Genomic DNA, 25,548 nt, shown 5'->3' on the forward strand with positions numbered 1-25,548 from the left:
TAATTTTGGACATGAAATTCCCTATTCTACCAGTAGGGGTAAAAGGAAAGGTTCTGAAAAATGTCCACTGTCCCTCACTATTGATTGACACTGGTTTCATGTCTCTGTCTCGCTGCTGTAGAAAGTTATTACAAAAAGAAGGTTAATTTTGGACATGCAGTTCCCTAATCAGCCACTTGGGGTAAAATGAAAGGTTGTGAAAAATGTCCACTCTCTCCCTGTATTGATTGACAGTGGTTTCATGTCTCTGTCTCCCTGCTGTAGAAAGATATTACAAAAAGAAGGTTAAATTTGGACATGCAATTCCATTTTCTACCAGTAGGGGTAAAAAGAAAGGTTGTGAAAAATGTCCACTGTCCCCCTCTATTGATTGACACTGGTTTCATGTCTCTGTCTCACTGCTGTAGAAAGTTATTACAAAAAGAAGGTTAATTTTGGACATGCAGTTCCCTAATCAGCCACTTGGGGTAAAATTAAAGGTTGTGAAAAATTTCCACTCTCTCCCTCTATTGATTGACAGTAGTTTCATATCTCTGTCTCCCTGCTGTAGAAAGTTATTACAAAAAGAAGGTTAAATTTGGACATGCAATTCCCTTTTCTACCAGTAGGGGCAAAAAAGAGGTTGTGAAAAACGTCCACGGTTCCCCACTATTGATTGACACTGTTATCATGTCTATATGCCCTTTAACTAAAAAAACTATTACAAAAACACCGCCTACTGAGCTATAGCAAAAAACGAAGAAAGTTTGCACTTTCCCCACGGTCCCTAACTGAGGGCTCTGCTGAGAGCGTTCTCTCCCGGCTTTCTGCACATTGCGACGGCTTGCACGGGGCCGTGCTTATTATATCGAGGGAAAATATAGAAAAAGAAGGCTGTGAAACATGATCAGCTTTGCCCTTTTGGCGGTCACACTGTTTAGATTTTTTTAGGGCAATTCGTTTTGGAGTTATTGGCGTTTACCGCTGAATGTGTCACGAATATCGAAAACAAAACCAACTTAACCGCGCTGGATTAGGATGCGGGTAAACTCAAGGCTTTATTCACAAAGCGGAGACATAGAAGATGAGTCACGTTTCACAGGTTTCACTCGCAGTGACAGGATGAACAGCAGATGAGTCACGTTTCACAGGTTTCACTCGCAGTGACAGGATGAACAGCAGATGAGTCACGTTTCACAGGTTTCACTCGCAGTGACAGGATGAACAGCAGATGAGTCACGTTTCACAGGTTTCACTCGCAGTGACAGGATGAACAGCAGATGCTACTAGGAGCTCTGGGCTTGTAAGAACTAGGGCAGAGAAATCAGCTAAACACACTGGAGCCTGAGGACAAGACACGACAGGGTGAGTACAAAGAGCTGCTAGATGATCGGAGCTATTGAACGAATAACAACAGTCTGACAATAGACAGAGAAACACAGGAAATAATAAAGGGGAAAAAATTAGAAGGACATAGAGAACAGGTGGCGAGCAATTACGGTTAACAACGGGGAACAAGGGAGGCGGGGAAAACACAAACAGGCAGACGTGGTGAGCTGTCAAACCATCCCAACACACACACACCCACACCAAAAAGACAGGTGATTAGCCCCGAGAACCGACAATGTAGAACTGGCAATTTATGAACAATAATCTTCTGAAAACGTAAGCTTATGCTGACTAAGCACATATAACACTGGCAGAAGAATGAATATAGTTTATGAATGGGTTATACTGAAGTTAATCCATGAACTTCCTAAAGCATCCAGTCATGTTATTTAATATTCCAAAGCCAAATGTCAAAACTCTATAAAGCAGAAGAGTTGGTGCTACAGATGCCATAAAAAAGCATGGATTGGAGTTTGCCTCTGACTTCATTAAATTGTATTATCTCACAAAATACTTTTTGTAAAATAAAGAGTAGATGAGATTATTCAGCCTAGTTGTAAGCATCAAAATGTACCTCCTTACCAGTAATATAGAAACCACTAATAAGCCACTTGGCACAAGTCTGGTTACCCACAAGCACTGTTTAAAATATCTCTCACAAGATTTTTGTAAATACTCGAGTGCACAGATCACAGTGCATCGAGTCAATTATTGTATACAGATTATTTACAATAAAACCTGTTGGCTCACGAGAAAAATAGCAATATTACATAAAACTTGACTCTACCATTCAACCACAAGCTGAGATTTGGACAATATAAAAAGTACAACATTCAATATTCAAATTGTGTATATTTTGTTAAAATCATAGCAATAACAGATTTTAAAGTTCCTTCGATGTTCTTGCATAGACTTTGGATCCTGAAGTAATATTAGCTGCCATCAATGCTGATATCTGGCATTACAAAAAGAGCTGGATCTAAAACTGAAGCTACTTTCGGTGCTTAATCTCAATGTCAAACATTGTGACTTTTTGTAAATTAGAGTTCCCTTATTGAGTCGGTCTCTCGACATTACGTATGGGGAAATCCATTTCCTCGAAATTATGAAGTCTGATTGAATAACTCTTTTGCTTGCAAATAGCCAATGGCGCCCTCGCCCTCACCTGATTGGCTGACAGCCATCAATATAGGTGACGGCGGGCGCCAAAAACCTCAGAATCTTTTTTCTTCACTTGAGTCTGGTTTCGCCGTGGATTCACGCATACAGAGCGGAAAATTGTGGAAAATTATCCCCTCTCATGTTCCGGTGATTTTACTCTTATAATGTCTCTTTGCCGCATGTGTGGTGGGCCCATTGATTTCCCGGACGCACACGAGCAGTGTGTGCTGTGCCCGGGTCAGGCTCACGCAGAGGCGGCATTCGAAGGTTCCGGATGTCGTGCCTGTGAGGAGCTTCCCATCAAGATCCTTCGTGCAAGGCTGGCCGTTACCCGCAACGGTGGCCCTGTATCTCCTGCCTCTCCCCCATCCGCCGCCGTCGAGCCGCGAACCGGGAGACTGCAGAGAGCTCCGTCGACGGATTCTTTCGAGGTACTGGCGTCGGCCCAATGCCCACGCCACCCTCACGTGGAAGATCCCCTCTCATACTCTGAGGCCAGTTACCGCCCTCCACTAGAAGCGCGGGAAATGGTCTCGTTTGGATTTGACGAGGACGACACCATGTCTACTAATGCCTCAGACCCGGGAGCGTGGTCCGAGGCCCCGTCTGAAGCCGCCCCTGCCTCGCTGGATGCCGAGCTTATGGCGATCCTCACGGAGGCGGTGGCAGATATGGAATTGGAGTGGACAGCCCCCAAGGAGCTGCCATCTAAGAGATGGATGGACGGTTCCTTCCTCGGCGCGGGCCGCCAGGCTGAAGCCCCGCAGAGACCCGTGCCTTTTTTCTCTGAGGTCCACGAGGAACTCACCCAATCATGGCGCTCCCCTTACTCAGCCCGAGCCCATGCACAGGGGACCCAGCTCCGGTGGAAGGGGCGGAGAAATTGGGATACGCGCGACCGCCTCCCTGGCGTCTTCTCCCGGCTGGAAAACCGCCTCTTTGCCTTCTAGGCCATGTCGAGCTACTGCTCACATCGCCGAGAAGGCGTACATATCGGCTGGACATGCAGCATCTGCCCTCCACACGATGGCAATCCTGCAGGTCTTCCAAACTCGGCTCCTGGGGTCCCTGGACGAGGGAAGCCTGGACCCAGAGTCGCTCAGGAAGCTGCGCATGGCGGCGGATCTAGCTCTCGCGGCGTCGAAGAAGGTCGCGCAGGGAATCGGCCGCAATATGAGCAGCCTTGTGGTCCTGCATCGCCATCTGTGGCTGACGCTGTCGGGCATGCGCGATGCCGAAAAGAGGCAGTTCCTGGATGCGCCGGTGGGGCCCCACCGGTCTTTTCGGTGTCGCGGTGGAATCTCTGTCGGAGAAATACGCAGAGACCGTCAAGCAGTCTAAGATGATGCCTCATCTCCTGCCGAAACGGTCTCAAGCCCCCCCTGCAGCGAGGTCCAGGTCTTCTTCAGCGCAGCGCCCGGCGGGATATACCAGACGCGCGTTCCCGAGCGCTGTAGAGCGTCGTGAGCCAGAGCCACCGTTCAGCCAGAGGCAGCCCAGGAAGCCCCGTTTTGGTGCTAAACCGGCCTCTAGCAGCCAAGGGCACCCGGCGGGCAAGAAGGAGCAGCGTTCCTGATGCTCGTGCCAGGGGGAAGAGAGCGCGGGACGTGTTCGTCGGACCCGCAGCGAAGAGGGCGTGTTCCCGCCCAGAGTTCGTCAACGATGTGAATGTTGTGAGAATGAAACCGCTGTGTTCTGTTTCAATAAACATGCATTACATGCCTCAGCAAAAGAGCTTTCTTCCTCCCTCTACTATTACCCGCTACATAAGCGAAGCCTCTCCCCCGAGAGACGTTTCGCAAAGCGGAAGCTCGGGGAAACCCGAGGAGGTGGCTTTGTATGCTCCCGTGCAAGAAGCCGCGGACGAGTCACCTGCCATTCATATAGCGGTCAATGCTTCCCCGGTGGCTGGCGCGCAGCCCCCGCCGCAGCATGCATTAATACCATCTGTATTGAGTCATCTGAGCGCGTGGGCGACGCTCCCCGCGGCATCTTATTGGGTGATCAACACGATAAAACGCGGCTATACGAGAGACACGTATTCGCGAGAGGGATTATAAAAGGACACGTTTGTGTGGAGAGGGTGTGACACAGAGCGGGGAGAGACTGCATCTTAGGAGGAAGTAGCCTTAAATCGGCGGTTTTGATGGATCTGGATACATAAAGGGAGATAATGCTAACAGAGGAAGAGAGGCAGTGGATTTATGTTACTTCGTCAAGCAGTTTAAGTGTCATCTGTAATTTTTATTAGGAAACCTAATGCCTTCAGTACCCGCTGTATACAACAGTTTGGTGAAACTGCCCCAAAGTTTATTGAAATCCGGTTTGAAGACTCCAATGCCCGTTGTGTGTTCATAGTACACTTCCCACACAGTTTTGGATGTACAGTATCGTCAATTGAGAGGAGGGAGTCTGCTGGGACCGCGAGTGGAGACCTTATTCACTGTGAGTTGCAGTGCTTAGTGTGAAGTGAACACGTGTGACCATTTGAAGTGATTGATGAATGCACAGGTGTGTGGACAATATAATTCTGTCTGCTCGTGTCCCCAGTTGGCATACTCGCTGGTCTCGAGTGCCGAATTTAAATTAGCTAACTACTGTGTGTTGAGTGTATGCTGTACAGTATTGTAGCTCCATCCTGTCTGATGTGAAGAGGATGTGTTGAATATTCATGCATTGCTGTTTGACTCCCTGACTCGAAGAGGAAGCATTATCTGTCTAATGAGCTGTTCACGCTGAAGAAGATCCTTGACGTCTGCTCCATTACTTCTGGCTGTCTGAAGAGGAGTCACTGTGCGAACCCTTTTACCAGTGTCTGACCCATTACTCACCTCTGGCTGCCCAAAGAGGAACCGCTGTGAGAGCTTCCTACGCAGCCTGACGAAGAAGCGAGTCGGATCAGCCTGTGTCTTTTTAGTTTAGGATTTAGCCTATTTTAATTCAATAAAATACGTTTAAGACTGATTACCTTGTCTGGTCTCGTGGTGTCTTTGGGTAACTCATCGAGGTGGTATGCTTAATGGGGTGGTGTGAGACACGGGGAGGCCACCCCGGCCTCTTCTTATTGCTCTTGGGAAGAATAAACATGCCAGTATAGTATCACAAAGCAACTGAAAGGCTGTCAAAGGGAAGGTTTGTTATTTCTGCATCAAACGTAATTGCTAAAAAAAAAGTTGGTTGGAAAAGTATAAAAGCTCCCCATTGCTCGAAGTTCAAAATGATTGCTACTATATGTTTTTTTTTTTTTTTATCTATTTCTACAAATTTTTCAAACTGAACCAATAGCCTGGACCAAAAAACTATGCAGACTGTGTTGGCTAAGCCGAAACAAGGAAGAAATTCTCCATCCCTTACTGTGAAAAACAATCATGTCATTGTTTGAGCTGACGTGAAAACACACTGGAGGGCCATTAGCACACATAATATCACTCTCTCACCCCAGTGCCTCCATTCACTCCCAGTTCATCATCTGTGACTACTGCTTCACATACTCCCAAAGCCAAGTTTCTCATTTCATATTCAGGAAAATCAACTGTGAGAGCCTGATAGATTTTCAAACATCTGAAATTTAAGATTTGGTTTAGTGAAAATAACTGCACAATGTATTAAATGGCACCAAAGAATTGGTATTGACATGGCAAGGACAAAACATTGACGTCTTTCCTCAAAGAAGTGACATATTAACTGGATGCTAGAGTCGGATTGTTAACAAAAGGCACACGTTGTCATTTGGAACAATGGAGGCATTGAAGGGGTGTTCTTCCAGCCGGAGGCCACCGCTGCTATATGGAAATCAGACCACATTCTTAAACATGAAGTATTTACTCCACACAACACAAGTGTATAGTGTAAGCCATCTTTCTGTGTACATGTGAGGCAAATTTAAATGAGTAGGATGTGTCGTGCTTAAAAGAAGTTCTTATAAAATAATCACAATAGACATTATGTACTTCAAATGATCATATCTGGGGTTAAACTTTGATTTCAACATCTTATTACAAATAAACCGTCGTTCTGATAGCAAGGGCCCCTTAATACCACATTGTATTCATCACTACAAGGAAGAAAGATAACATCATAATAAAAAAACGTACAGGGAGATAATCATATTTACCTCAAGATATACCCAGGTCAAATTTCAACACAAAATCAAAAGGACCAAAACAAACCGAAAGAAATGTAATTCTACCAGTACCAGTGAGACGTTTGGCATCATGACATTTATTTTAATTAAGAGCTCCTCCAGTCACGCATGTTACTGTATATATGTACAAACACTGCTGTTCAAAAGTTTGGAATAATTAATATAATAATTTGATCAAAATACAGTGTACATATGTGAATAATATTGTGAAATATTATTACAATTTAAAAGAACTGTTCTGTTTCAATTAGTCCTGTCAAACAATTAATCGAAATTAATCGCATCCAAAATAAATGTTTTTGTGTACATAATATATGTATGTGTGCTGTATATATTTATGTATATATAAATACACACACATGCATAAATATAATTCAGAAAAAATATTTTGTTGTATTATATATTGTATTATATTAAATATATTTATTTATAATATAAATTGTATGAATATAAATATAGACGTAAATATTTTTAGAAATGTATACTAAATGTGTGTACTTATATAGGTATAATAAATATACACAGAACACACACATTTTTTATGCAAACAAAAACTTTTATTTTGTATGGGATTAATCGCGATTAATCATTTAACAGCACTAATTTCTTAAATGTAATTTATTCCTTTGAAGGTAACGTTGGATTTTCAGAAGCCATTTCTGCAGTCTTCAGTCTCACATGATCCTACAGATATTCTAATATGCTGATTTCCTGCTCAAAAAAACTTTTTTTTTCATAATTAACAATGTCATTTTTCTTGCTTAATATTTTTGAGGAAGCCATGATGCATTGTTTTCACAATTATTTGATGAATAGAAAGAAAAAAAGAGCAGCATTTATTTTAAACTAAATAGTCTTTACAATTACTTTTTTATAGTATAAATTAATAAAATGCAACTTTGCTGAATAAAAGTATTAATCCAAACTTTTGAACAACAGTTCACATGCACACTAATTAGATTATGGGGAGAAAATGCAATTAATTATAATAAAAATAATCTTAAGCAAACATCTTAACATAGGCATTAGAATTTTGTTTATGAACAAAATTTAAAATCAGGGTGCAATATGACCTAGACACCTGTTGTTCTACATACATCTGTACAACTGTTACCCAGCCCATAATGAAGATAGTCAATGCTCAATGCACAATGAATTTACCCAAAAATACCCAAACAAATGAGAAAACCTGGATATGTCACAGAAAAGAAATGTTGATGAATCTTCAGAGCCAGTTGCGTTGCTGAACACATGACGGCCATTTCATATGGCAATAATGTCAGTCTTTCATTCACTGGCACTGTAGCTGCTCACCCAGGGCCTTTACATACAGAACAGAGCGGCTTTGATTGTGTCCAGCTCCCGTCCGGCTCTCACGCAGTGCTCTGGAAAGCAGTGTGTATGGTCCTGGCTTGGAATTGAACTGAATCTCCAGAAAAAGTTATATTTTTACGAAATTACCAAAAGCAAAAATCCCAATAAAGTCCTTAGTGTAGTGTACATTATCCAGTGTTAACATCATTCAAGCAGTCTTAAAAAAAAGGTACCATGTTTTTGTCAGATGGCTGACTTTTTGTCACAGACTGGAAATGCATCCATCCTCAAGTTCCAACTCCAGTATCGAATGCTACATAGTTATAATGATTTAGTTAGAAAGCCATGAGAAACCATTTCCTTCACAAAATACGTCTTTTACTCACTCACTCGCTCATGCACACAACCTCATCGCTCACACTCACACTCAAACTGTACCGAATGCTTTCTCTCAAGTATACTCCGTCTGACCGCTCCATGTCTCTGCTAAGCCCAGGTACTCTGGGTTTTCTGCTGTGGGGGTCATGTAGCCATTGGGCTGCCTGTGAGTCATACCCCCGTTTATGGATGCTCTGGCCACTGCCTGAGCTTTAGCTGCGATATCATGATAGTAGGGGTTGTCGAAGGCGGGTGAAATGTGGGAGATGTTGTGCACTGGCACCAGGTACTCTGGGTTCTCCACACTGTTCCCTGAATAAAGACCGTTAATGAATCTCCTCTCGCTCGCTTTGCGTGGAAGGGTGCTGGGACGCTCACATGGGACGTCCTGGTTCACATACTCTGCAATCAAAGAGAATATTTAAAGACACTGCACTGAAATCAAAATATGGCAGCTTTTACTTCTCTAATGTAATGTACTTAATTCAATTAAGTCCCACTTCACATTGTTGTTGATGAATATCCTATTTCCCTATTAACTATTCGCTAAAATTGTTGAAATGTACAATATATTGGTACTGTATCCGTGAACGGCTGATAATAGACATTTAGAGTATTATTTTTTAAATTTAGACAATCATTGTTGGGTACGTTACTTTGGAACAGTAACTATTGTGTAACTATTGCAATTACTTTATTAAAGTAATGTAACTGATTACTTTTGGATTACTTTTCAAAATGTCTAATGAATGTTTTCAACTGATAATCATTTTGAAACATTTAAGCCAGGCAGGGTTAACCTTACATTAGTTCTCTACACTAATTAATGTCAGACTTTCAAAATCCTTTATTGCTTGAATTAAGATTATAATTATTACATTTTAAAGCACAAAATCTGACTTTAGCAGCTCTTTTTATTTTGAGATTGTTCTGAGGTTATATACAGATTTAAAATCATAAAAATATACAGAAAAAACACTGGCTATGTTTGCATCCAAAGTTAAGAATAGTTAAGAATAAAACGCATGTGCAGAATTTGAATATTGTGTAAAACATTTGCGAATAAACCACCATTTCCATCCAGGGAGTTAAACTGATAAACGTGCCCTAAATATTACAAAGAAAAACTACATTTGCTGCAGTAGGACAAAGCACTGTATATAATCATTTATGTATACAATAAATTCTGAGCTTCAGAGCGTGTAGACGAAAAGCGGTCATGTTGTATTATTTTCAGAGTCTGCTGTTTGGGAAAACAGTTCTTGGAGTTAATTATAAGAAAGCACTTTTGACGTGACTTTGCTCAAGTATTTCAGATGCTGTGCAATGAGATCGTTCCATTGGTTGGTCCAGTTTTATGCTGTCCCATCGCAAAGTCACATGTCTTTTTTGATGCGCATTTAGAAATTTATTCCGTAAAAGTGTTTCCAATGTAGTTTATGAACATCTTTTCTTACCAGATAGGAAATTTATCCTACTTAATTGAGTGCATAAGTTTTTATGTACATTTTTAGAATTTATACGCACCTTGGCATTTCCATCCATTGTTTTTTTATGCGATATCCCAAAATGTGCATAAAAAATAGGTGGATGGAAACATAGCTACTGACATCTAACAATGCTTCGGAAAAAAAGATAATCTTAATAAAATAAAGCATATACATGAACCCGAACAGGGAATAAAATGGTTATTGAATAAGTATGAGTAAAAGAAATCAAATAAATCTCTGTGTGTGTGTGTCAGGGTTATGTTTAGTTTTCATTGTTTTCTGTTGACCTGTTCCCCTGTGTCCTAGTTTTCCTTAATTTACTGATTACCTTTCTGTTCACCTGTGTACAATTAATTTACTTGTTAGCTCCTTAGTTTGCTCCTCTACTTAAACCCTCAGTTCTTCATTAGCCCTTTGTCTGTTCTCATCTATGATAAGTTGGTTCTCGTGTTTTTATATGGATTTACTTAAAGGATTTTTCTGTGTGTGTGAAATATTTATTTATATTAATTACGAGTATCCTCAGAAAGTGTAACATTACAGTTACATTTATTAATAATTAAATGATGTAATTCCATTACATGTAACTAGTTACTCCCTAACACTGTAGAAAATACAATATAACCTAATATAATATAGTTTTATCTTAAGTATTACGTATTATTAATAATAAATACATGTAATGTTATTATATTATGAATGTATTAGTAATAAAAATAAGTATAATAATATTTAGAATTTTAACATCTGCCATTTATTGGTTATTGGTCACTGAGATAAATTTTCATGAATTTTAATATGCAAAAGAAACCAGTATATATATTTATGTCATTATAATATTTAATCAAAACTTGATTTCCCTTGAAATTACTCTTTTATTTGGATGATAAAATACTATTTTAATCAGAATTATGTCACTATTGGAAGTAAAATGAGTTGCCTTTACTGCAAATGATATATTTCACTCACCAGGTTGTGTGTGTGCTCCACGTGGCAGTGTGTGTGACAGGAAACTGTTAGGACCACTAGTCTCCAGCTCTCCATCAATGCCATTGGGGACGGTGGGGTCTTTAGAATAACGACAAGGACTGTATGGAGGGCCATTGTCCTCCACATAACCGTCCACAAACACTGAGTCTGACTGGCCTCCAGTTGAACGGTGAGATATGCTCCGTACCAGAGATGGGTATTGTGTACCAGACCACATGCCACTGGCTGATGCCCTCACAGTTGAGTACTGACTTTGCCCCAGCGTGCTGACAGAAGAGTACAATTCCCTCACACTCGGCATACCATCTACTTCTAAGCCTTGATCTGTACTCTGGATAAGAAAAAAAAAAAAAGTTAAATTATTGTTAAAGTAGGACAAGCGTTGCACTAGCAGTTGAGGGACTGCTTGACCTGAAGCATACACTACAGAAATACACAAATCCCAGTGCTTCTAGCTACACAAGTCCATTGCATTCAGAAATCTGTCACAATTCAAACTCAAAATATATACTGCTGAATATATTCAGTGCTGGCACAAAGGACACTATAAAAGACAATTATACAAACTCTTCTACTGTCAGTTTCTTTCTCAGGTCAACTACTGTCATGAACTGCTGTCATGAGAATCTTACTGATTAAATTAATTTTATTTAGTTTTTATTTCTATTTGCCTGAATAAAATTTCTTGTTTAAGGGCTCACACATTTAAAGGAAACATTACACTACAGAAATACAAAAATGTATCTTAAATGTACATCTGAATCCACTTTAACCACTCCTTACTAATGTTAAGATCTCTGGGAAAGATATGTGGAGTTGCAGGTGCAACATAAAGCTGTAAACAGCATAAGCTTTGGCAACTTTTAAATTCATCATTTTTGGGGGTTGTATGTGTATGCATATCTGCAAGTAACTGTCTTCAGAAAAGTCTGATTACATATTCTTTCAATTTATATCCGTATGACACCCAGTGTAGTGTTTATAAGCGCAGCACTACTTCGTGTACAGGAGTAATGACTGTTAACACTGTATTTCTGCTTTTCCATAAGCGCCACCTACTGTTAGAGAGTCAATTTACATTTTTGTTTAGACGTTCAGCCCGTCTTCCTTTTCATATTTAACATACATAGTCATTTATAAGGCTAAAATCTGTGGGTAATCAGTTTTATAAAACATTTGATATTTGTCAAGATGTACATGTTGTTTAAATCATATCAATGTAGTTCTATTTTAATATTATAATTTTCCGAAACAATTTCTACTACTGATTCCCCATTTTAAGCCCCTGGTCACTACAGAGAGCAGCATGAACATTTTTTAAACCTTCTCATTTTGTGTTCCACAGAAGAAAAATGAGTTTGAAACCATACGAGAGCATCCATAATTATGATCTATTATTATATATTATAATTCTATTAATCATATCTGACCCGATGAGAGTGGTGTCTGCTGGGTCCGTTGGCTCTCATTTCTCCTTGTGTGTTGAACATGCCACCGGGCTGAGGCACCAGGTATTCTTCTGCATCTAGTAACTCTTTCACATTACCCCCTTCTTCTGCCAGCAGTGTGCGGAAGAACTCACTATCAACAGGACTCGACAAACTCATTTGATCATCATTCTGAAAAAAGCAGGGAAAAAATTAAAAACCACCACAATCTAGGTCTATGTCAAAACATCAATGCAAAAGGACAGGATTATTAAATACAAATAATCAACAACAAAAATCATTATTACTCAGTTTGCACTACCCTAGTGGAAAAAAATATATACTAAAATGTATTTTAAGTATACTAAAAATAAACACATTTACATATCTATGTGTCTGAATAAAATACTCTACAATTTTACTTTTGTTACACTTAAAGTCTACTAAATTGGAGCCACTAATTTTGTGCTTAATGCCCTTTTAGTTACATGGAAGTAGTGCTGAGGTCCAACTAAAATATACTGAAGTACATTTGATTGTGCTAAAGTGGAACTATTGCAATTATACTGTAGGTACACTTTGAATATCTTGCATTTAAAGACATGTTTTCATACAATCAGAGATCATACAGTATTTATTAATAAGTCCTAAGTGATATTAAAGCACATTGTAGACATACGTTTAAGAAATATTCTGCAATAAAAAAATGAATAATGATCTGAATAAAAAATCTGAATAATGTTTAATCATGAATTTATATCATTAAGTCTTAAGTGAAATGTCAATAAATCTGAAGTATACTCAGAATGAAATAAATGTATTTTAAATAAATTATGGCATAGGTTATTTTTACTAGGATATGCATGAGAAAATACTTTTTTTAACCCTTTTTGGACAGCATACATTATATATACAATTATTTCCTTATTTATAATTTTTTTTAAACAGTTCATTGGGCAAGATGTGGAATATCAAGTTTTTAAAATATAAATCAACAGAATATTTATAATTATATACAAATTATATATATTTTCTTTTTAATGTAGTTGTTTGTTGCAGCCCAACATTATTCTGATTGTTCATAAAGGCAAAATATAAAAAATGCACGCACCAAAATGACTACATAACGTGGGGGATCACGTGTCATGATGCTGAACTCCTCCACCAGCTCCTTAAATCGTGGTCGACTGTCAGGATCGATCATCCAACCTGGCATAGTTTCATATGGTCAAAAAAGTTCCCTACTCAATATATATTCAACCCTAAGAAAAGCTTCTGTGACATCTGGTCAGTTAACACAGAAAATTATATTGACTTGTGTAAAAAAACTTTCACTAAGTCACTATGCAGAAGTTATGATGTTGAGAGACTCAACAGCAATTTCCTGCAAGTGCCACAGTATTTAAACTTTTTGGGGAGTGTGTAAACTGAAACGTGTCAAGATTCTTTTGAGGTTATCGACAGTTTGACATGGAGAAGTAAAAGGAAAACTCTGAATCACAACTTTGGATCAAATATACACACAAATGCCTATGCTAATCCTTATTATCATTAGAAAATAACACTAACATTTGACCATGATCATGTATACATCCTCGGTACAGATGAACGGCTGGGGGAGTCTTTCTCCCCTCTCCAGTAGGTCTGGAATTTCCCGCGCTGGTATGAGGTCATATGGCTTCATACCAGAGGTCATCAACTCCCACACAGTCACCCCTGATATGGAAAGAGCAAATCCTCAAAGGTTATTTTAAACCAGAGGGTTATCAAATACAGCAGAGAAACTGTAAACCCATGTGGATACAGACCGTAGCTCCATACGTCACTTTGGTGTGTAAACTTCCGGTGTAATATGGACTCAAGCGCCATCCATTTGATTGGCACCTATTAACACATACACATAATCACGATCTCAATAAACACTGGGTAGTGGATTTCCAGACACCGTTTCCAAATTCACTTTCAACAGTTCAACCAAAGCAACATATAGACACACCTTTCCCCCATCAGCGTGGTACTCCTTCTCATCTATGTCCAGCAATCTAGCAAGCCCAAAGTCTGTGATCTTCACATGGTTCGGGTTTTTGACCAGAACATTCCTAGCTGCAAGGTCTCTGTGAACCAGCCTGACATCCTCAAGGTAACTCATTCCCTGGGTACACAAAGAAACAGAAATGAGAACAGGAGCACAAAATGGACATCTAGTTGAGAAGAGCCTGCAAATGAATATGAGTAACTGCAGTGTTTCGCATGAATTACCTAGATTATGTCCTTACAGTCTTTCATTCTGAATCCTAAAATATTTTTACACTTCTCAAAAAAAAAAAAATAAATAAAGATCTGTATGTGTAATGTTGTATTTGGGTCATTTCTTTGGCTAAGTATCTGTCAATCCATTTAAAACTGAAATCGTGATGTGGCTTCGTTTGTGTATTAAACTGCAAAAATCTGTGAATTAAATGAGTATAGTCTGCCGCAATAAGCACAGGTGAAATTCTTACCTTAGCAATCTGTACACACCAGTTGAGAAGGTACTGAGAGCCGATGCGGTCTTTGTTCTCTCTGACATACTCCAATAAGCAACCGTACGGCATGAGCTGAGTAACCAGCTGAACTGTTGATGTCAGACAGATACCCAACAAACGGCAAACATATGGGCTCACTACACCCGCCATCACATATGCCTCCTGTGGAGAGATGCACATATACAGAAAAAGTCACACATATCCTCATATGCAATAAACACTTATTATCATTAGGAAAAAGAGTCCTCTTAATCTTTGTAAATGTTAAAAGAAATTAATATTACAGTAAAATATGGGAACGTAAGGAACACTTACATCCAAGATTTCTTTGTTGGCTTTGGGTGAGGTGTTCTCACGCAAAACTTTGATGGCCACTGGGATCTTGACATTCTCTCCATCAGGAGCCCAGATACCCTGGTGAAGTCAGAGAAACTCTGCATGAATGTGGTTAAACTACATTAAGAATGATAATGTAGAGCAAGGTTTCCCAGACAGGGGTGCACAAAAGGAGTTGCAGGGGGTTTGTTAAGTTGATGAGAAGCTAATAATTAATTATAACAAATGTTACAAGCTTACAATCCAGCGTTTTTTAGTGTCTCAGAGTGCCTTGATTCCCAGCAAATACTAAAAAAAATTATTATAATGTTTATTATATAATGTAGTGTTGTCAAAAGACCTGGTACTTCGGTACCAATCGGTAGTAAAAAAAATGAAAATGTCACGGTACAAGGTTTCTTTAAGTACCGGTGGTACCGAGTACCCGGTCAACCTGGTTCTTGACGCATACAGCGCTATGATTTCCGCGAAGGAGAAAACGGAACGGACGGAATTTCAAAATCCAGTCATGAAAATGAAACTTATATTTTAATATGAACAGTCACGGAATTTGTCAAAGTTAGCATAAATTAAATCAGATCTCCATATGGACCAGTATCTGTAAATGTTAAGCCGCAAAAGTTGGTTGAAATATGAATCCTGCATGTTCTGCAGGAATGTGATGCTCTGTGTGAATGAATGAATGGCAGAGACGTGCGGGTTTGTTTACTACATAGACTGAAGCACGTGACGCTTGCAGTAATTTCAGCATCTGCTGTCTCAATGACAATGAGGACATAAATACATAAACAACATCACCAGAACTGTTCTGAGTCACAAAATAAAAGCTAATTTTTACATAAAGGTTATAAAAATTTATAACTTTATTTTTTAAAGAAATAAAACACACAACATTGCTACCATGTTTTAATTTTAATAGCAAATCCCTTTATTTACCAAAAAATAAAATGTGTTTAAATTTCATTAATTAAAAAATGAAAAAAAAAAAAAGACAAATTACATTTGGGTGAAACTTGTTTACTGTTTTTCATAATTATATTATTTGTAGAAAAACCTTAAACACAATTGTTTATGTATGTATGTAAGTATGTCAATTACTTATTAAGTACAGAAAAAATTAATTAGCATATTTTTGTGTTTTGCTTTGGTACGGAAATTGGTACCGGGAACCGTGGATTTTCACTGGTATCGGTATCAAATCCTGAAATTTTGGTACCCTGACAACACTAATATAATGTAAAAATCATGTTTTATTTTAAAGTATTTTAAAGTAGTCATTTAAAACAGCAAATCACTTCTTCTTGTCATTTTTAACATTAGAGTTATACTACTAATAATAATAATAATTAAACACAATCAAATAAAACAAAGAAACTATCACAACTAAAATATGTTTGAGACCATGTTAAAGTCTGCTAACAAAGTCAAATTAAAACCCTTACTAAAAAAAATGTAACATTTTATCTAGCTACTTGCATGTCATGTGACCATTAACCAACATCAAAGGACTATGAACATGTAAATGTGTTGATAAAGCTGCAATCCGTAACTTTTATTTGGTTAAACATTTTCTGAAATAAATCTGAGCAAGTACATAACCAGCCAGTGTTCAAAACTCCTTACCTAAGCCTGATTCACAACGGTAATCTTACAATAATGTTTTCTAATTTGAGTGGTACTGGTAGTTTTTCACAGGAAATTCAAGCATGCTGCTGTGTCATTACATCACATCTTGTAAACATAAAGAAGTTGTCCCGGCTAGTATAGGTATAGGATATATCGCACGTGAGGATGCTGCAGGTGGAGGATCGTTTATAGCCTTTTCTCAAAGCAGCTGGAATAATTAAATTTATAATTTTGATGTCGGATTGTAATCCAGAAAGGATTATGTGTTTATAAAACACATGTAAGTGACTGAAAGTTGATTATATTCTAGTTTTAAATGGGCATCTGATTATAGAACCGTGGGATTACACAAGATTTGTATTTTAAAAAGAACCAGTGGAATAATTTCTTTATATGAAATTCAAATGATTACAGATTAGACTGTAAAGAAATAGAAGTCTACACGTAACGCTAATACACACTACATACACCTAGTCACGCAATGCTGATGTTGTTAACACTAACAAAGGGAGAACAAAGTATAACAATAATAATAATTTGCACGGTTTGATGTGATATGAACTAAGCAAACGTTAGATTTAATCACCATTGGTACCGCAATTTATTGTTATGCTTTTTTCCTCAGTTGGTCAGAACAAAAGTGGCAGACTTCTTACTTATTTGTTCAGATGAAAATATCGGGTGAAAATTATTAACAAAAAGCTAACAAAAACATTTGGGAACAACTGATAATTTGAGGTTGAATGTTTAATTTCCTATGTGTACGGCTACTTGCCAGTTTTGAAACAGAAAAACTTGGAATAAAAGTATTAATATTTTCCCCATCTGCTGCTTTATCTATGCACTAGCATTGAGACTATGAGTTTCTGTGGTGCCATCAGCACTGTCATGAAAGTCATTTTCCTGCGGCTCCAGAGGCATTAATCAAATTGCATTCTTTGCTCAGGTGACTGGATAAAAAAATGTGTTTATGAGCTAAGATAGCAGTAGGCTGTTCACATATTTCCGGGACTATGAGTGCCAGCTGAACAACTAATATTGAGATGTTGAGGAATGGTAACAGATAACTGACCTTATAGACCGTGCCGAAGGCTCCAGAACCCAGCACTCTGAGTTTCTTCAGTTCAGTCTCCTTAAGAATACGCATCTGAGCCTGGTTTGGCATTGCTCCACTTGGGGTCAAAGGCTCCACCAGCTTCAGGAAAAAAAATAAGATGCCTTAAGACTATGGTACTCAACATGTGAAGCAGTCAAATCAAACAAACTTCAGAAACAGAAGAAATAACCAATCAAAATTCACTATATTTAATAGGGCCAGGAAAACTGCAAAGTTTGACAGACCGTTCCACATTTTACTCTTACTCTTAGTTCTTAGATTCCACAAGCTAGTCAGCTGCCTGTAGGCTTTTATCAAATCATAGGCATTTTGCAAAGGGTAAAGGGTAAGCAGTATAATTTTGCTGCCTTCAAAGATGTCTTATTTGAACATTTCCATCCTTTAGCTGAAAAGGCAATTCCATATTTCCACTGTCCAAAAAAATATCTCATTAAATTGCACTATTTTACACAGTATTTGCATGTGCTACGTTTATGCCTATTAGAGGATTGAGTTGATAGCTTGCAACATGCTGACTTCAAACTTAAAAACAGCTGTGTTTCTAAACATAGAACAGGCCCTTTGCTGTGTAAATGGTGGCAGACAAATCCTAATGCATTGATCTGGTTGACAAAAGAATGTTGGACAAGTTCACAATGAGTGATTTTTGCCGCTTAGTTTCAATAGATGCTTAAATAAAGTTAGAGTATGTTTTCTTAGTTTAAAAACAAGGATTGAAAAGCAATCTACATGCAAATGAAACACTGCAGAGTTCTGACCTCATGCTCCTGTAGAATTCTCCTATTGGTTTCTTTCCTTTTGTGGTTTTTCTGTCGTCGCAGGTAAAACGCCAGAAGCGCCAGCAAAATAAGAAAAAGGAATAATCCACCAACTGTGACTGCGACTGTTGTCCCAGGCCTGCAGGGTTTTGCCACAAACAATTCGATTTAAGCAAGACTGTGCAGTCTATAGGTAAATATATACTCTACTTTACTACAGTACTTGTACAGTAGATTACTAACTAGACTTTAACATTTTCTCAATCTGAATGGTGTTTGCCTGAGCATCACATCAAGTCTAAATGTTTTAGGGGGTTGGATTTGTATATTGTTGCTAGAGTTGTGGGTGATAGTCAAGACTTACCCAGTTTTCTTTTGGATGGGGCACCCTCTATCATCCAGTGGACATCTGGCAGTAAACACAAAACAGAAAATTAATATCAAATCTTAAATTGTTGCACATGAGCTGATATTAAAAGTTGGGATCACAGTCCATGGGCTCAGCGAGGGACTCACGAGATGGTGCAGTTGGTCTCACAGGGCAAACAGTGTTTCGTAGCATTGGAGTACTTCCACACAGTGTGCTGGTCCTCTTTCACTCCACTGGGACAGCGCTCGACACACACGTCTCCATCTTGAAAGTGCAAACACTCCTTACAGTGTTCTGGACCCTGCACAAGAAACACAATTGAAACCTTAATTAAAAGAAGCTGTTAAAATAAGATATAAAAAATCCTCATGTCAAAATAACACATGCTAATGAAAAATGAAAATTCTAATTCATTATTTACTCAACTACATGTGGTTCTACCTGTATGACTATATCTTCCAATGCAACACCACAGAATATATAAACAAACCAAAATTTATGCAGACACTTTCAGCATTTTTAAGTATAACAAATACAATAAAAACCAGCAAACAAACAAACACAAGTTAAATTACACAAGATTTTTTACATAAACAAATGATACAAATTCTGAATCTTTTTCTGGCAAAATTGTCTGTGGTGTAAAAAGGTAACATTGGCATTTAAAGAAAAAACACTTAAGCAAAACCTGGTCAGGTCAAAGTGTCTTAACCATTTTTGGTCTCAAATTTTTATGCATTACGGTTTACTTTATTTTCCTCACTTACATAAATTACATATATAAAATATATATATATAAAATGATATCTGGTGTCTGAATAATATTTGGTTTGTACAACAAATCACAATACATTTGATTTTTGTTTAATTTATGGTACTTTTTTGTTATTTTTACAACATTAAGGTGAGTAATTAATGCATATATTTGTATTTAAATAAATGTGTATTTTTTGGTGACATATTATATATTATTTAAAATATATGTGTGAGTGTATGTGTGTGTGTCTATCTAGTATTACCTACATTATGGGGACCAAATGTGGGGAAATTTTTTGGGTCCCCATGAGGAAACAAGGTTATAAATCATACTAAATGTTTTCTGAACATCTAAAAATGCAGAACGTTTTGTGTGAGGGGTAGGTTTAGAGGTAGGGTTAGGGTAATATATTTGTTTCTGCATTGACATCTTACTGGGCCTGTACAGGAGGCAGTGTCATTGACTGGTTTACACTCTGGATGGCAAGGGACACAGTTTAATCCATCCTCAAACTCACGCACTGACCTGTGGGAAATGCATTTGAAGTACAGAAAACAGTAATCAGTAGAGTAAACAGTAAACAGTTGAGTTTAAAAACCACAACAGCATATGAATCATTCTATTGTATGACATTAGCAGTTACTGATATATAAGTCTGAAACTGAAATAATGGAGGAGCCCTGTTCATAATATTCAACATTCTAATAATTTATATGATTCATATGTGTACTTTAGTAAGTAAACACAACAAAGGACAAAAATAATCTGCTTATTCATACAGAACTCACCCCTGTAGGACATTACACTGCTGCACACACTCAGTCCCACGTTTGTAATTCACACATGACACACACTGACTGGGTCCCGGCCCCCAGCAGACTGCATCTGCACACAGGGGGTCACATACTCTCCCCTCTGAAACTACACACAGAGAGAAGAATGTCCTGTGTTTAATTCCATAGTGAAGTATGTAATGGAATATTACTCATTATGGGAAAATTTAAAAGTAGGAACAAACACATTTTTTTTTAACATAAGTTGAAAAATTAATTCAGACAATGCATACCCTAGTAAAAAAGTAATATATTTAAAATAAATGTATTTCATACTAAGTATACAGTAGTTCAAATCTATGAACATATTCACTTACATATCTCACAAGACTTACAGATATAAAAAAATAAATATAATTTAACTATATAAAATTTAATAAAAATATATAATTAAACCTTATATTTGGATTATGTATATATACCATAAGAACAGAGTTGTTTTTTTATTAAGGATGTAAATATGTAAATATATTTGTAGTATACTTAGCATGAAATAAACATATTTCAAATACATTTTAGTGTAATTTGAAAACACAGACAGTTTTGATGTTGTAAACTAAATAATGTCTGAAATCAAGTATCAAGCAATCAAGTTAGCATGTTTTTTTTATTATTTGATATATCAGGATCTGATGCCTAATATAGTATGATTCAGAAGAATAAGGAGCTCATTCTCGATGAGGAAAAAGTTCAGAGGCCCAAACCATTGGTTTCTAATATAACGTTTCTAATATTTATATGGCCAAAATAATATTAAATCAATAGCTTGTAATGTAAACCAATGAGATCCTAATAACTTTTTTATATCTTTATAATGTTTAAAAATCTGTATCTCACAATACTATTTACTATACATATAAACATTCCTCAAAAGCCTGATGTTTATCTAAAAACTATGTATGGAAATCAAGTAAACCTAAGCTGCTTCAGTCCAGTAAGTGTTCATTTTAAAATATTTATAACAATATAAAAGCTATTCTTATGTTTCCTTCAAAAAATAAAAATTAAATTAAATTAAATTAAATGTAAAAATTTCACAGAGAAATGAAATACTGGAAAAAAACACAACCTGAAGGTGGCGTATTCACAGTTGTACCAAAAGGTGGCAGAAGGCATGTTTTTCCGTGATAATAGTTCATTCAGAGGCCTTGGTTATAAAAGTGCATGTAAAATATGATACAGTAGGAATTGCAGCGTTACAATTTAATGGAAATTTGCGTACATAATATTTTAATTATGTTATTTAATTATTTTATTTATTAACCGTTTTGAAAAAAAACGACAAGGTACTCAACGCCCTGATGTGCATATAGTCGCTCTGCTATGTGTCATGCTTAAAGATGCACAGTATCCATGACTGTATTTAAAATGATTGTATTGTACAGCATGCCTCGCTCCAGTCAGACAAACATAAGAATGGGCTCTAACCACATGTTTGCTGGTCTTGGTTGTTGTTGCTGATGAGGTTGGGTCCCTGTGTGGGGTGGAGCAGTGAGTTCCAGGGCAGAGAGGAGGTGTAGCACAGTCTGGAGTTATTATGAATCAGTACTATGCCTCCACTGACACTGCGCAAGGAACGCAACCCAAGAGACTCGATCTGCAAAGACTGAACTCCCAAAGAGAAAACACCCCTGCAGAGAGAGAAAGATGATTTAAATACATGAACTAGATAATCAAGTAGATTACTAGATTTATACACTGAAGCAGAAAAACTGACTAGTTTGCTTGTGCAAATGTCCTTGCTATAATGCTGAACTGTTCTTGGTGGGTTTCAGTTGGTAAAGTTACTAATCTATCATAGCCACATTTGTGTGTGTCAATCTTTATTTTGAGTAAGTGTGAAAAATGACCTACACTCTCATAGATTAACTAAGTGCGTACATTCCCTTTTCAGTCTTTGTGGTTAGAGTTGACTTGAAGCAATGAAAGGAAAAAAAACTGATTAAACGTGCAGCAGGTGTACAGTATAATCATTAACTTTTATAACTAACAGGAAAAAGCAGGTTTGATAAGTCTAACTAGACATTAGACAAACAAGAAAAGTGGGTAAATAGTCTAGAAAGTCACATATGTTTGAAGACAGAATTAGGAAACAGGAAATAAGGAACAAAAAGCAAAAGAAGAGATACATTTCAAGTAAGAACCACAAACAGACAAACATATACTTACTTGTAAAGCATTCTTCCTCTGATCACCTTCAAGTTCTCAAAAACATTCAGATCAAGTAAATAATCTGGCCATGTATCTATGTACAGATATCCTGAAATACAAATATATAGTTATTACAAATGCAAATTTCATTTAATGATTGACTGGAACAACTAGTAGTGTTGTTATGTAGATTTAAGTTCAGATATTGGATCTATGACATCTTTATAATCTTTATGATGCAAGTCCATATGAACTCTGATTTTCACCTGTGATTTCTTCTATTGTCTTTAACTTTTCCAGGTCGCTCCACCGAAGTCCAGATGAATTGGTAGCTACATTTCTGCATTAACAACACGAGAGATTTTAATACAATAAGTTTAACAATAGGTCTAACAATACAACACTCATGAATAGAAATATTTAGATTAGAAGAAATTATTTAAAGTCAGCTGGTTATTCCCCCTCGTGTCATTGCACACCCATATGACTTTATTTCTTCTGTGAAACACAAAAGGAACATTGCATCAAACATTTACACATATAAAGCATTGCACTGTTTCCATCCGATGTGTTTAAGAGAACAAAATCTTCACTTCCTGGGAATCTGGCACAAATCACGAGTAATAAAATAATAAAAAAAAATCTTGCAACCAGGTAAGCCTGTGTCTTTTAAACAATACTTTCACCTCAGAGCACACCAGACAAAACACAATAACAAATGCTGTTAGGTTATCTTGCCTTCAAAGGCAAACGCCTGATTTTGTGACACTATCATGAGAGACAGTTCTGGCACTAAATTATATAATTTTGATCACTGTGGCTCATGCATTTCAGGATGACAACAATAGATGGTGTGCGATGGGACAGATCTACTGGTTAGGCCTGTTACTCAATCACATGATCTCGAGCCAAGGTCATGTGAGTTTTTTTTGCAATTTATTCTGTAAATGCTTCGGCGAGTTTATGCATATTTCCTTGTCGAATAAAAGAGATCGACAGTTTGATAGCTAAAGCTGAAGGAAAACTTTTACATTTCAGTCAGTTTCAAACACAAATCTATCATATGAATATAGTTCAGGTATCATGTGAATGTGTTTTTTTGTGTAGCTAAATGTTCTTAATAACTTCCTTTTGTGTTCCACAGAAGCAACATGAGAACCAGTATTGGAATTTTTAGGTGAACTACTATCCTTGCTTACACTTTGAAGGAGTCTGATAGAAAAGCCAAACTGCCGTAGATTTTCTCACAGCCTAAGAACATGCCAATGTTGGTGGCATCCACCACTGACACCCCTTGAAGGTTTCCCATTCCTAGTCCATAACACACTAACAGACATCACATATGTTAATTAACATTATAAGATGAGAATAGAACAAAGGATTCTAACATGTATAGTATATGAAAAGATATATACATTAACTGTTATGAAGTGCTTTTTCAAACATTTTTGAACATTCTAAATTGCAGCTTGAACATTAGCATCATGTAGAAGCATATGCACACTTATACATACAAACCTTTTGGACACTCTCCTTCACATTTTTCACATTTCTGTGTTTCACTACCATCTGGCTCTACAGTAATGGCTTCCTTGTTCGCTTTGGGACAGACCATTGTACATGCCACTTCCATTGCCAAATAGTTATCTAAAGATGTAGAAAGTGCAACATATATCATACACACACAGAGAAAGAAAAATCAAGGCCTGTGGACATACAATACAGCATGATAGTTTGTTAGTAAATGAAAAGTTTTACATACGAGGACACTGTTTAACACAAGTGGCTCCAAAGTTAAACTTTTTGTCCTTGTTGGGTTTGGACTGAAATGTGTTGGGGTCATAGATGCTGGGTGGGGGGCAGTTGTCTTTACATGTCCCACTGTCATTGAAGTGACGACAGGCCTAAAGATGCAATGGGGCAAAACAGATATTATTTCATTTCAGTTACATACGAATGATATAATGCAATAATTATGATCTTTTTACCAGACAGTCTGTGTCTTTTGGCCCCGTGCACCCAGCAGCACACTGCACATGACAACAATCGCTGGGTTTCGGACCCTTACAGCGCAAACAGCCAGATGAGCAAAGCACAAAGGTCACTGTAGAGAAATAGGCACACGTAATTGTCACAAAAAAAGAATTTCATTACATTTCAGATAAACTAGATGTAATATTGTCAAAATAATTAACACAGTAGTCAAAACAGATATTAGTTTTGCCATGTAGCACCAAAATATGCTCATTAACTAATAAAAAATACTTATAATATTGAAAAAATTCTATGATTATGTAATTCGGGGACATGAAAGTTAATTTATTAAATATAATATGAGAATTTAAGATTAACTTTAACTGAATCAATTCTAAGCTCATTTTTTGTTAACAAACCCAAAAAACAGGCTGACATGCCAGTGACACTCACATATTTGGCAGTCCTGATTTGTTTCTCCCCAGCATCCACTGTTTGGAGGACAAGCTGGAGAACAACTAGGACCTGAAAAAAGATAAGTATTATTGAGAAATAACAGTGATGCATTTGTCTGATGTACTGTATGATGGTATAGTTCTCTAGAAGTTAACTCACAGTTCTTTGGGGTTTCTTGCAGGTGCAGTAGTTTGTTTTCAATTTTAGTTACAGTGTCTTTCCAGTTAATTTTCTGAGGAAAGCACAGTTGAGGATTTCCCCAAATATAAACCCCGCCAAGCAGGATTTCTGTGAAACATAAGCAATCATTTTACTCAGAGGGTTCCACTTCCTTGAGTGCATAAGGATTTTAAAATCATTTTACAGCAACTGC

The 25,548-nt window shown here is 37.5% G+C and overlaps 1 protein-coding gene across 1 annotated transcript in view; it reads right to left on the reverse strand.

The window, feature by feature from the left end:
- Window positions 1-7,097: 7,097 nt before the first annotated feature.
- LOC132122052 (receptor tyrosine-protein kinase erbB-2-like) overlaps window positions 7,098-25,548 on the reverse strand; it is a 40,256-nt gene continuing 21,805 nt past the window's right edge. Inside the window, exons 4-27 of the mRNA XM_059531915.1 lie at window positions 25,335-25,463; window positions 25,173-25,244; window positions 24,734-24,849; window positions 24,508-24,649; window positions 24,264-24,392; window positions 23,945-24,071; window positions 23,012-23,085; window positions 22,764-22,854; window positions 22,023-22,225; window positions 20,550-20,682; window positions 20,196-20,286; window positions 19,151-19,305; window positions 18,999-19,043; window positions 18,635-18,773; window positions 17,832-17,954; window positions 15,113-15,211; window positions 14,774-14,959; window positions 14,269-14,424; window positions 14,081-14,156; window positions 13,842-13,988; window positions 13,384-13,481; window positions 12,276-12,464; window positions 10,825-11,176; window positions 7,098-8,767 (exon numbers count right to left, since the gene is read on the reverse strand). Of these exons, the coding sequence (XP_059387898.1) occupies window positions 8,439-8,767; window positions 10,825-11,176; window positions 12,276-12,464; window positions 13,384-13,481; window positions 13,842-13,988; window positions 14,081-14,156; window positions 14,269-14,424; window positions 14,774-14,959; window positions 15,113-15,211; window positions 17,832-17,954; window positions 18,635-18,773; window positions 18,999-19,043; window positions 19,151-19,305; window positions 20,196-20,286; window positions 20,550-20,682; window positions 22,023-22,225; window positions 22,764-22,854; window positions 23,012-23,085; window positions 23,945-24,071; window positions 24,264-24,392; window positions 24,508-24,649; window positions 24,734-24,849; window positions 25,173-25,244; window positions 25,335-25,463 (3,401 nt within the window). The 3' untranslated portion in view covers window positions 7,098-8,438. The remainder of the gene's footprint in view (window positions 8,768-10,824; window positions 11,177-12,275; window positions 12,465-13,383; window positions 13,482-13,841; window positions 13,989-14,080; window positions 14,157-14,268; window positions 14,425-14,773; window positions 14,960-15,112; window positions 15,212-17,831; window positions 17,955-18,634; window positions 18,774-18,998; window positions 19,044-19,150; window positions 19,306-20,195; window positions 20,287-20,549; window positions 20,683-22,022; window positions 22,226-22,763; window positions 22,855-23,011; window positions 23,086-23,944; window positions 24,072-24,263; window positions 24,393-24,507; window positions 24,650-24,733; window positions 24,850-25,172; window positions 25,245-25,334; window positions 25,464-25,548) is intronic.

This window comes from Carassius carassius, chromosome 40, assembly GCF_963082965.1.
Source record: "Carassius carassius chromosome 40, fCarCar2.1, whole genome shotgun sequence".
NCBI lineage: Eukaryota > Metazoa > Chordata > Actinopteri > Cypriniformes > Cyprinidae > Carassius > Carassius carassius.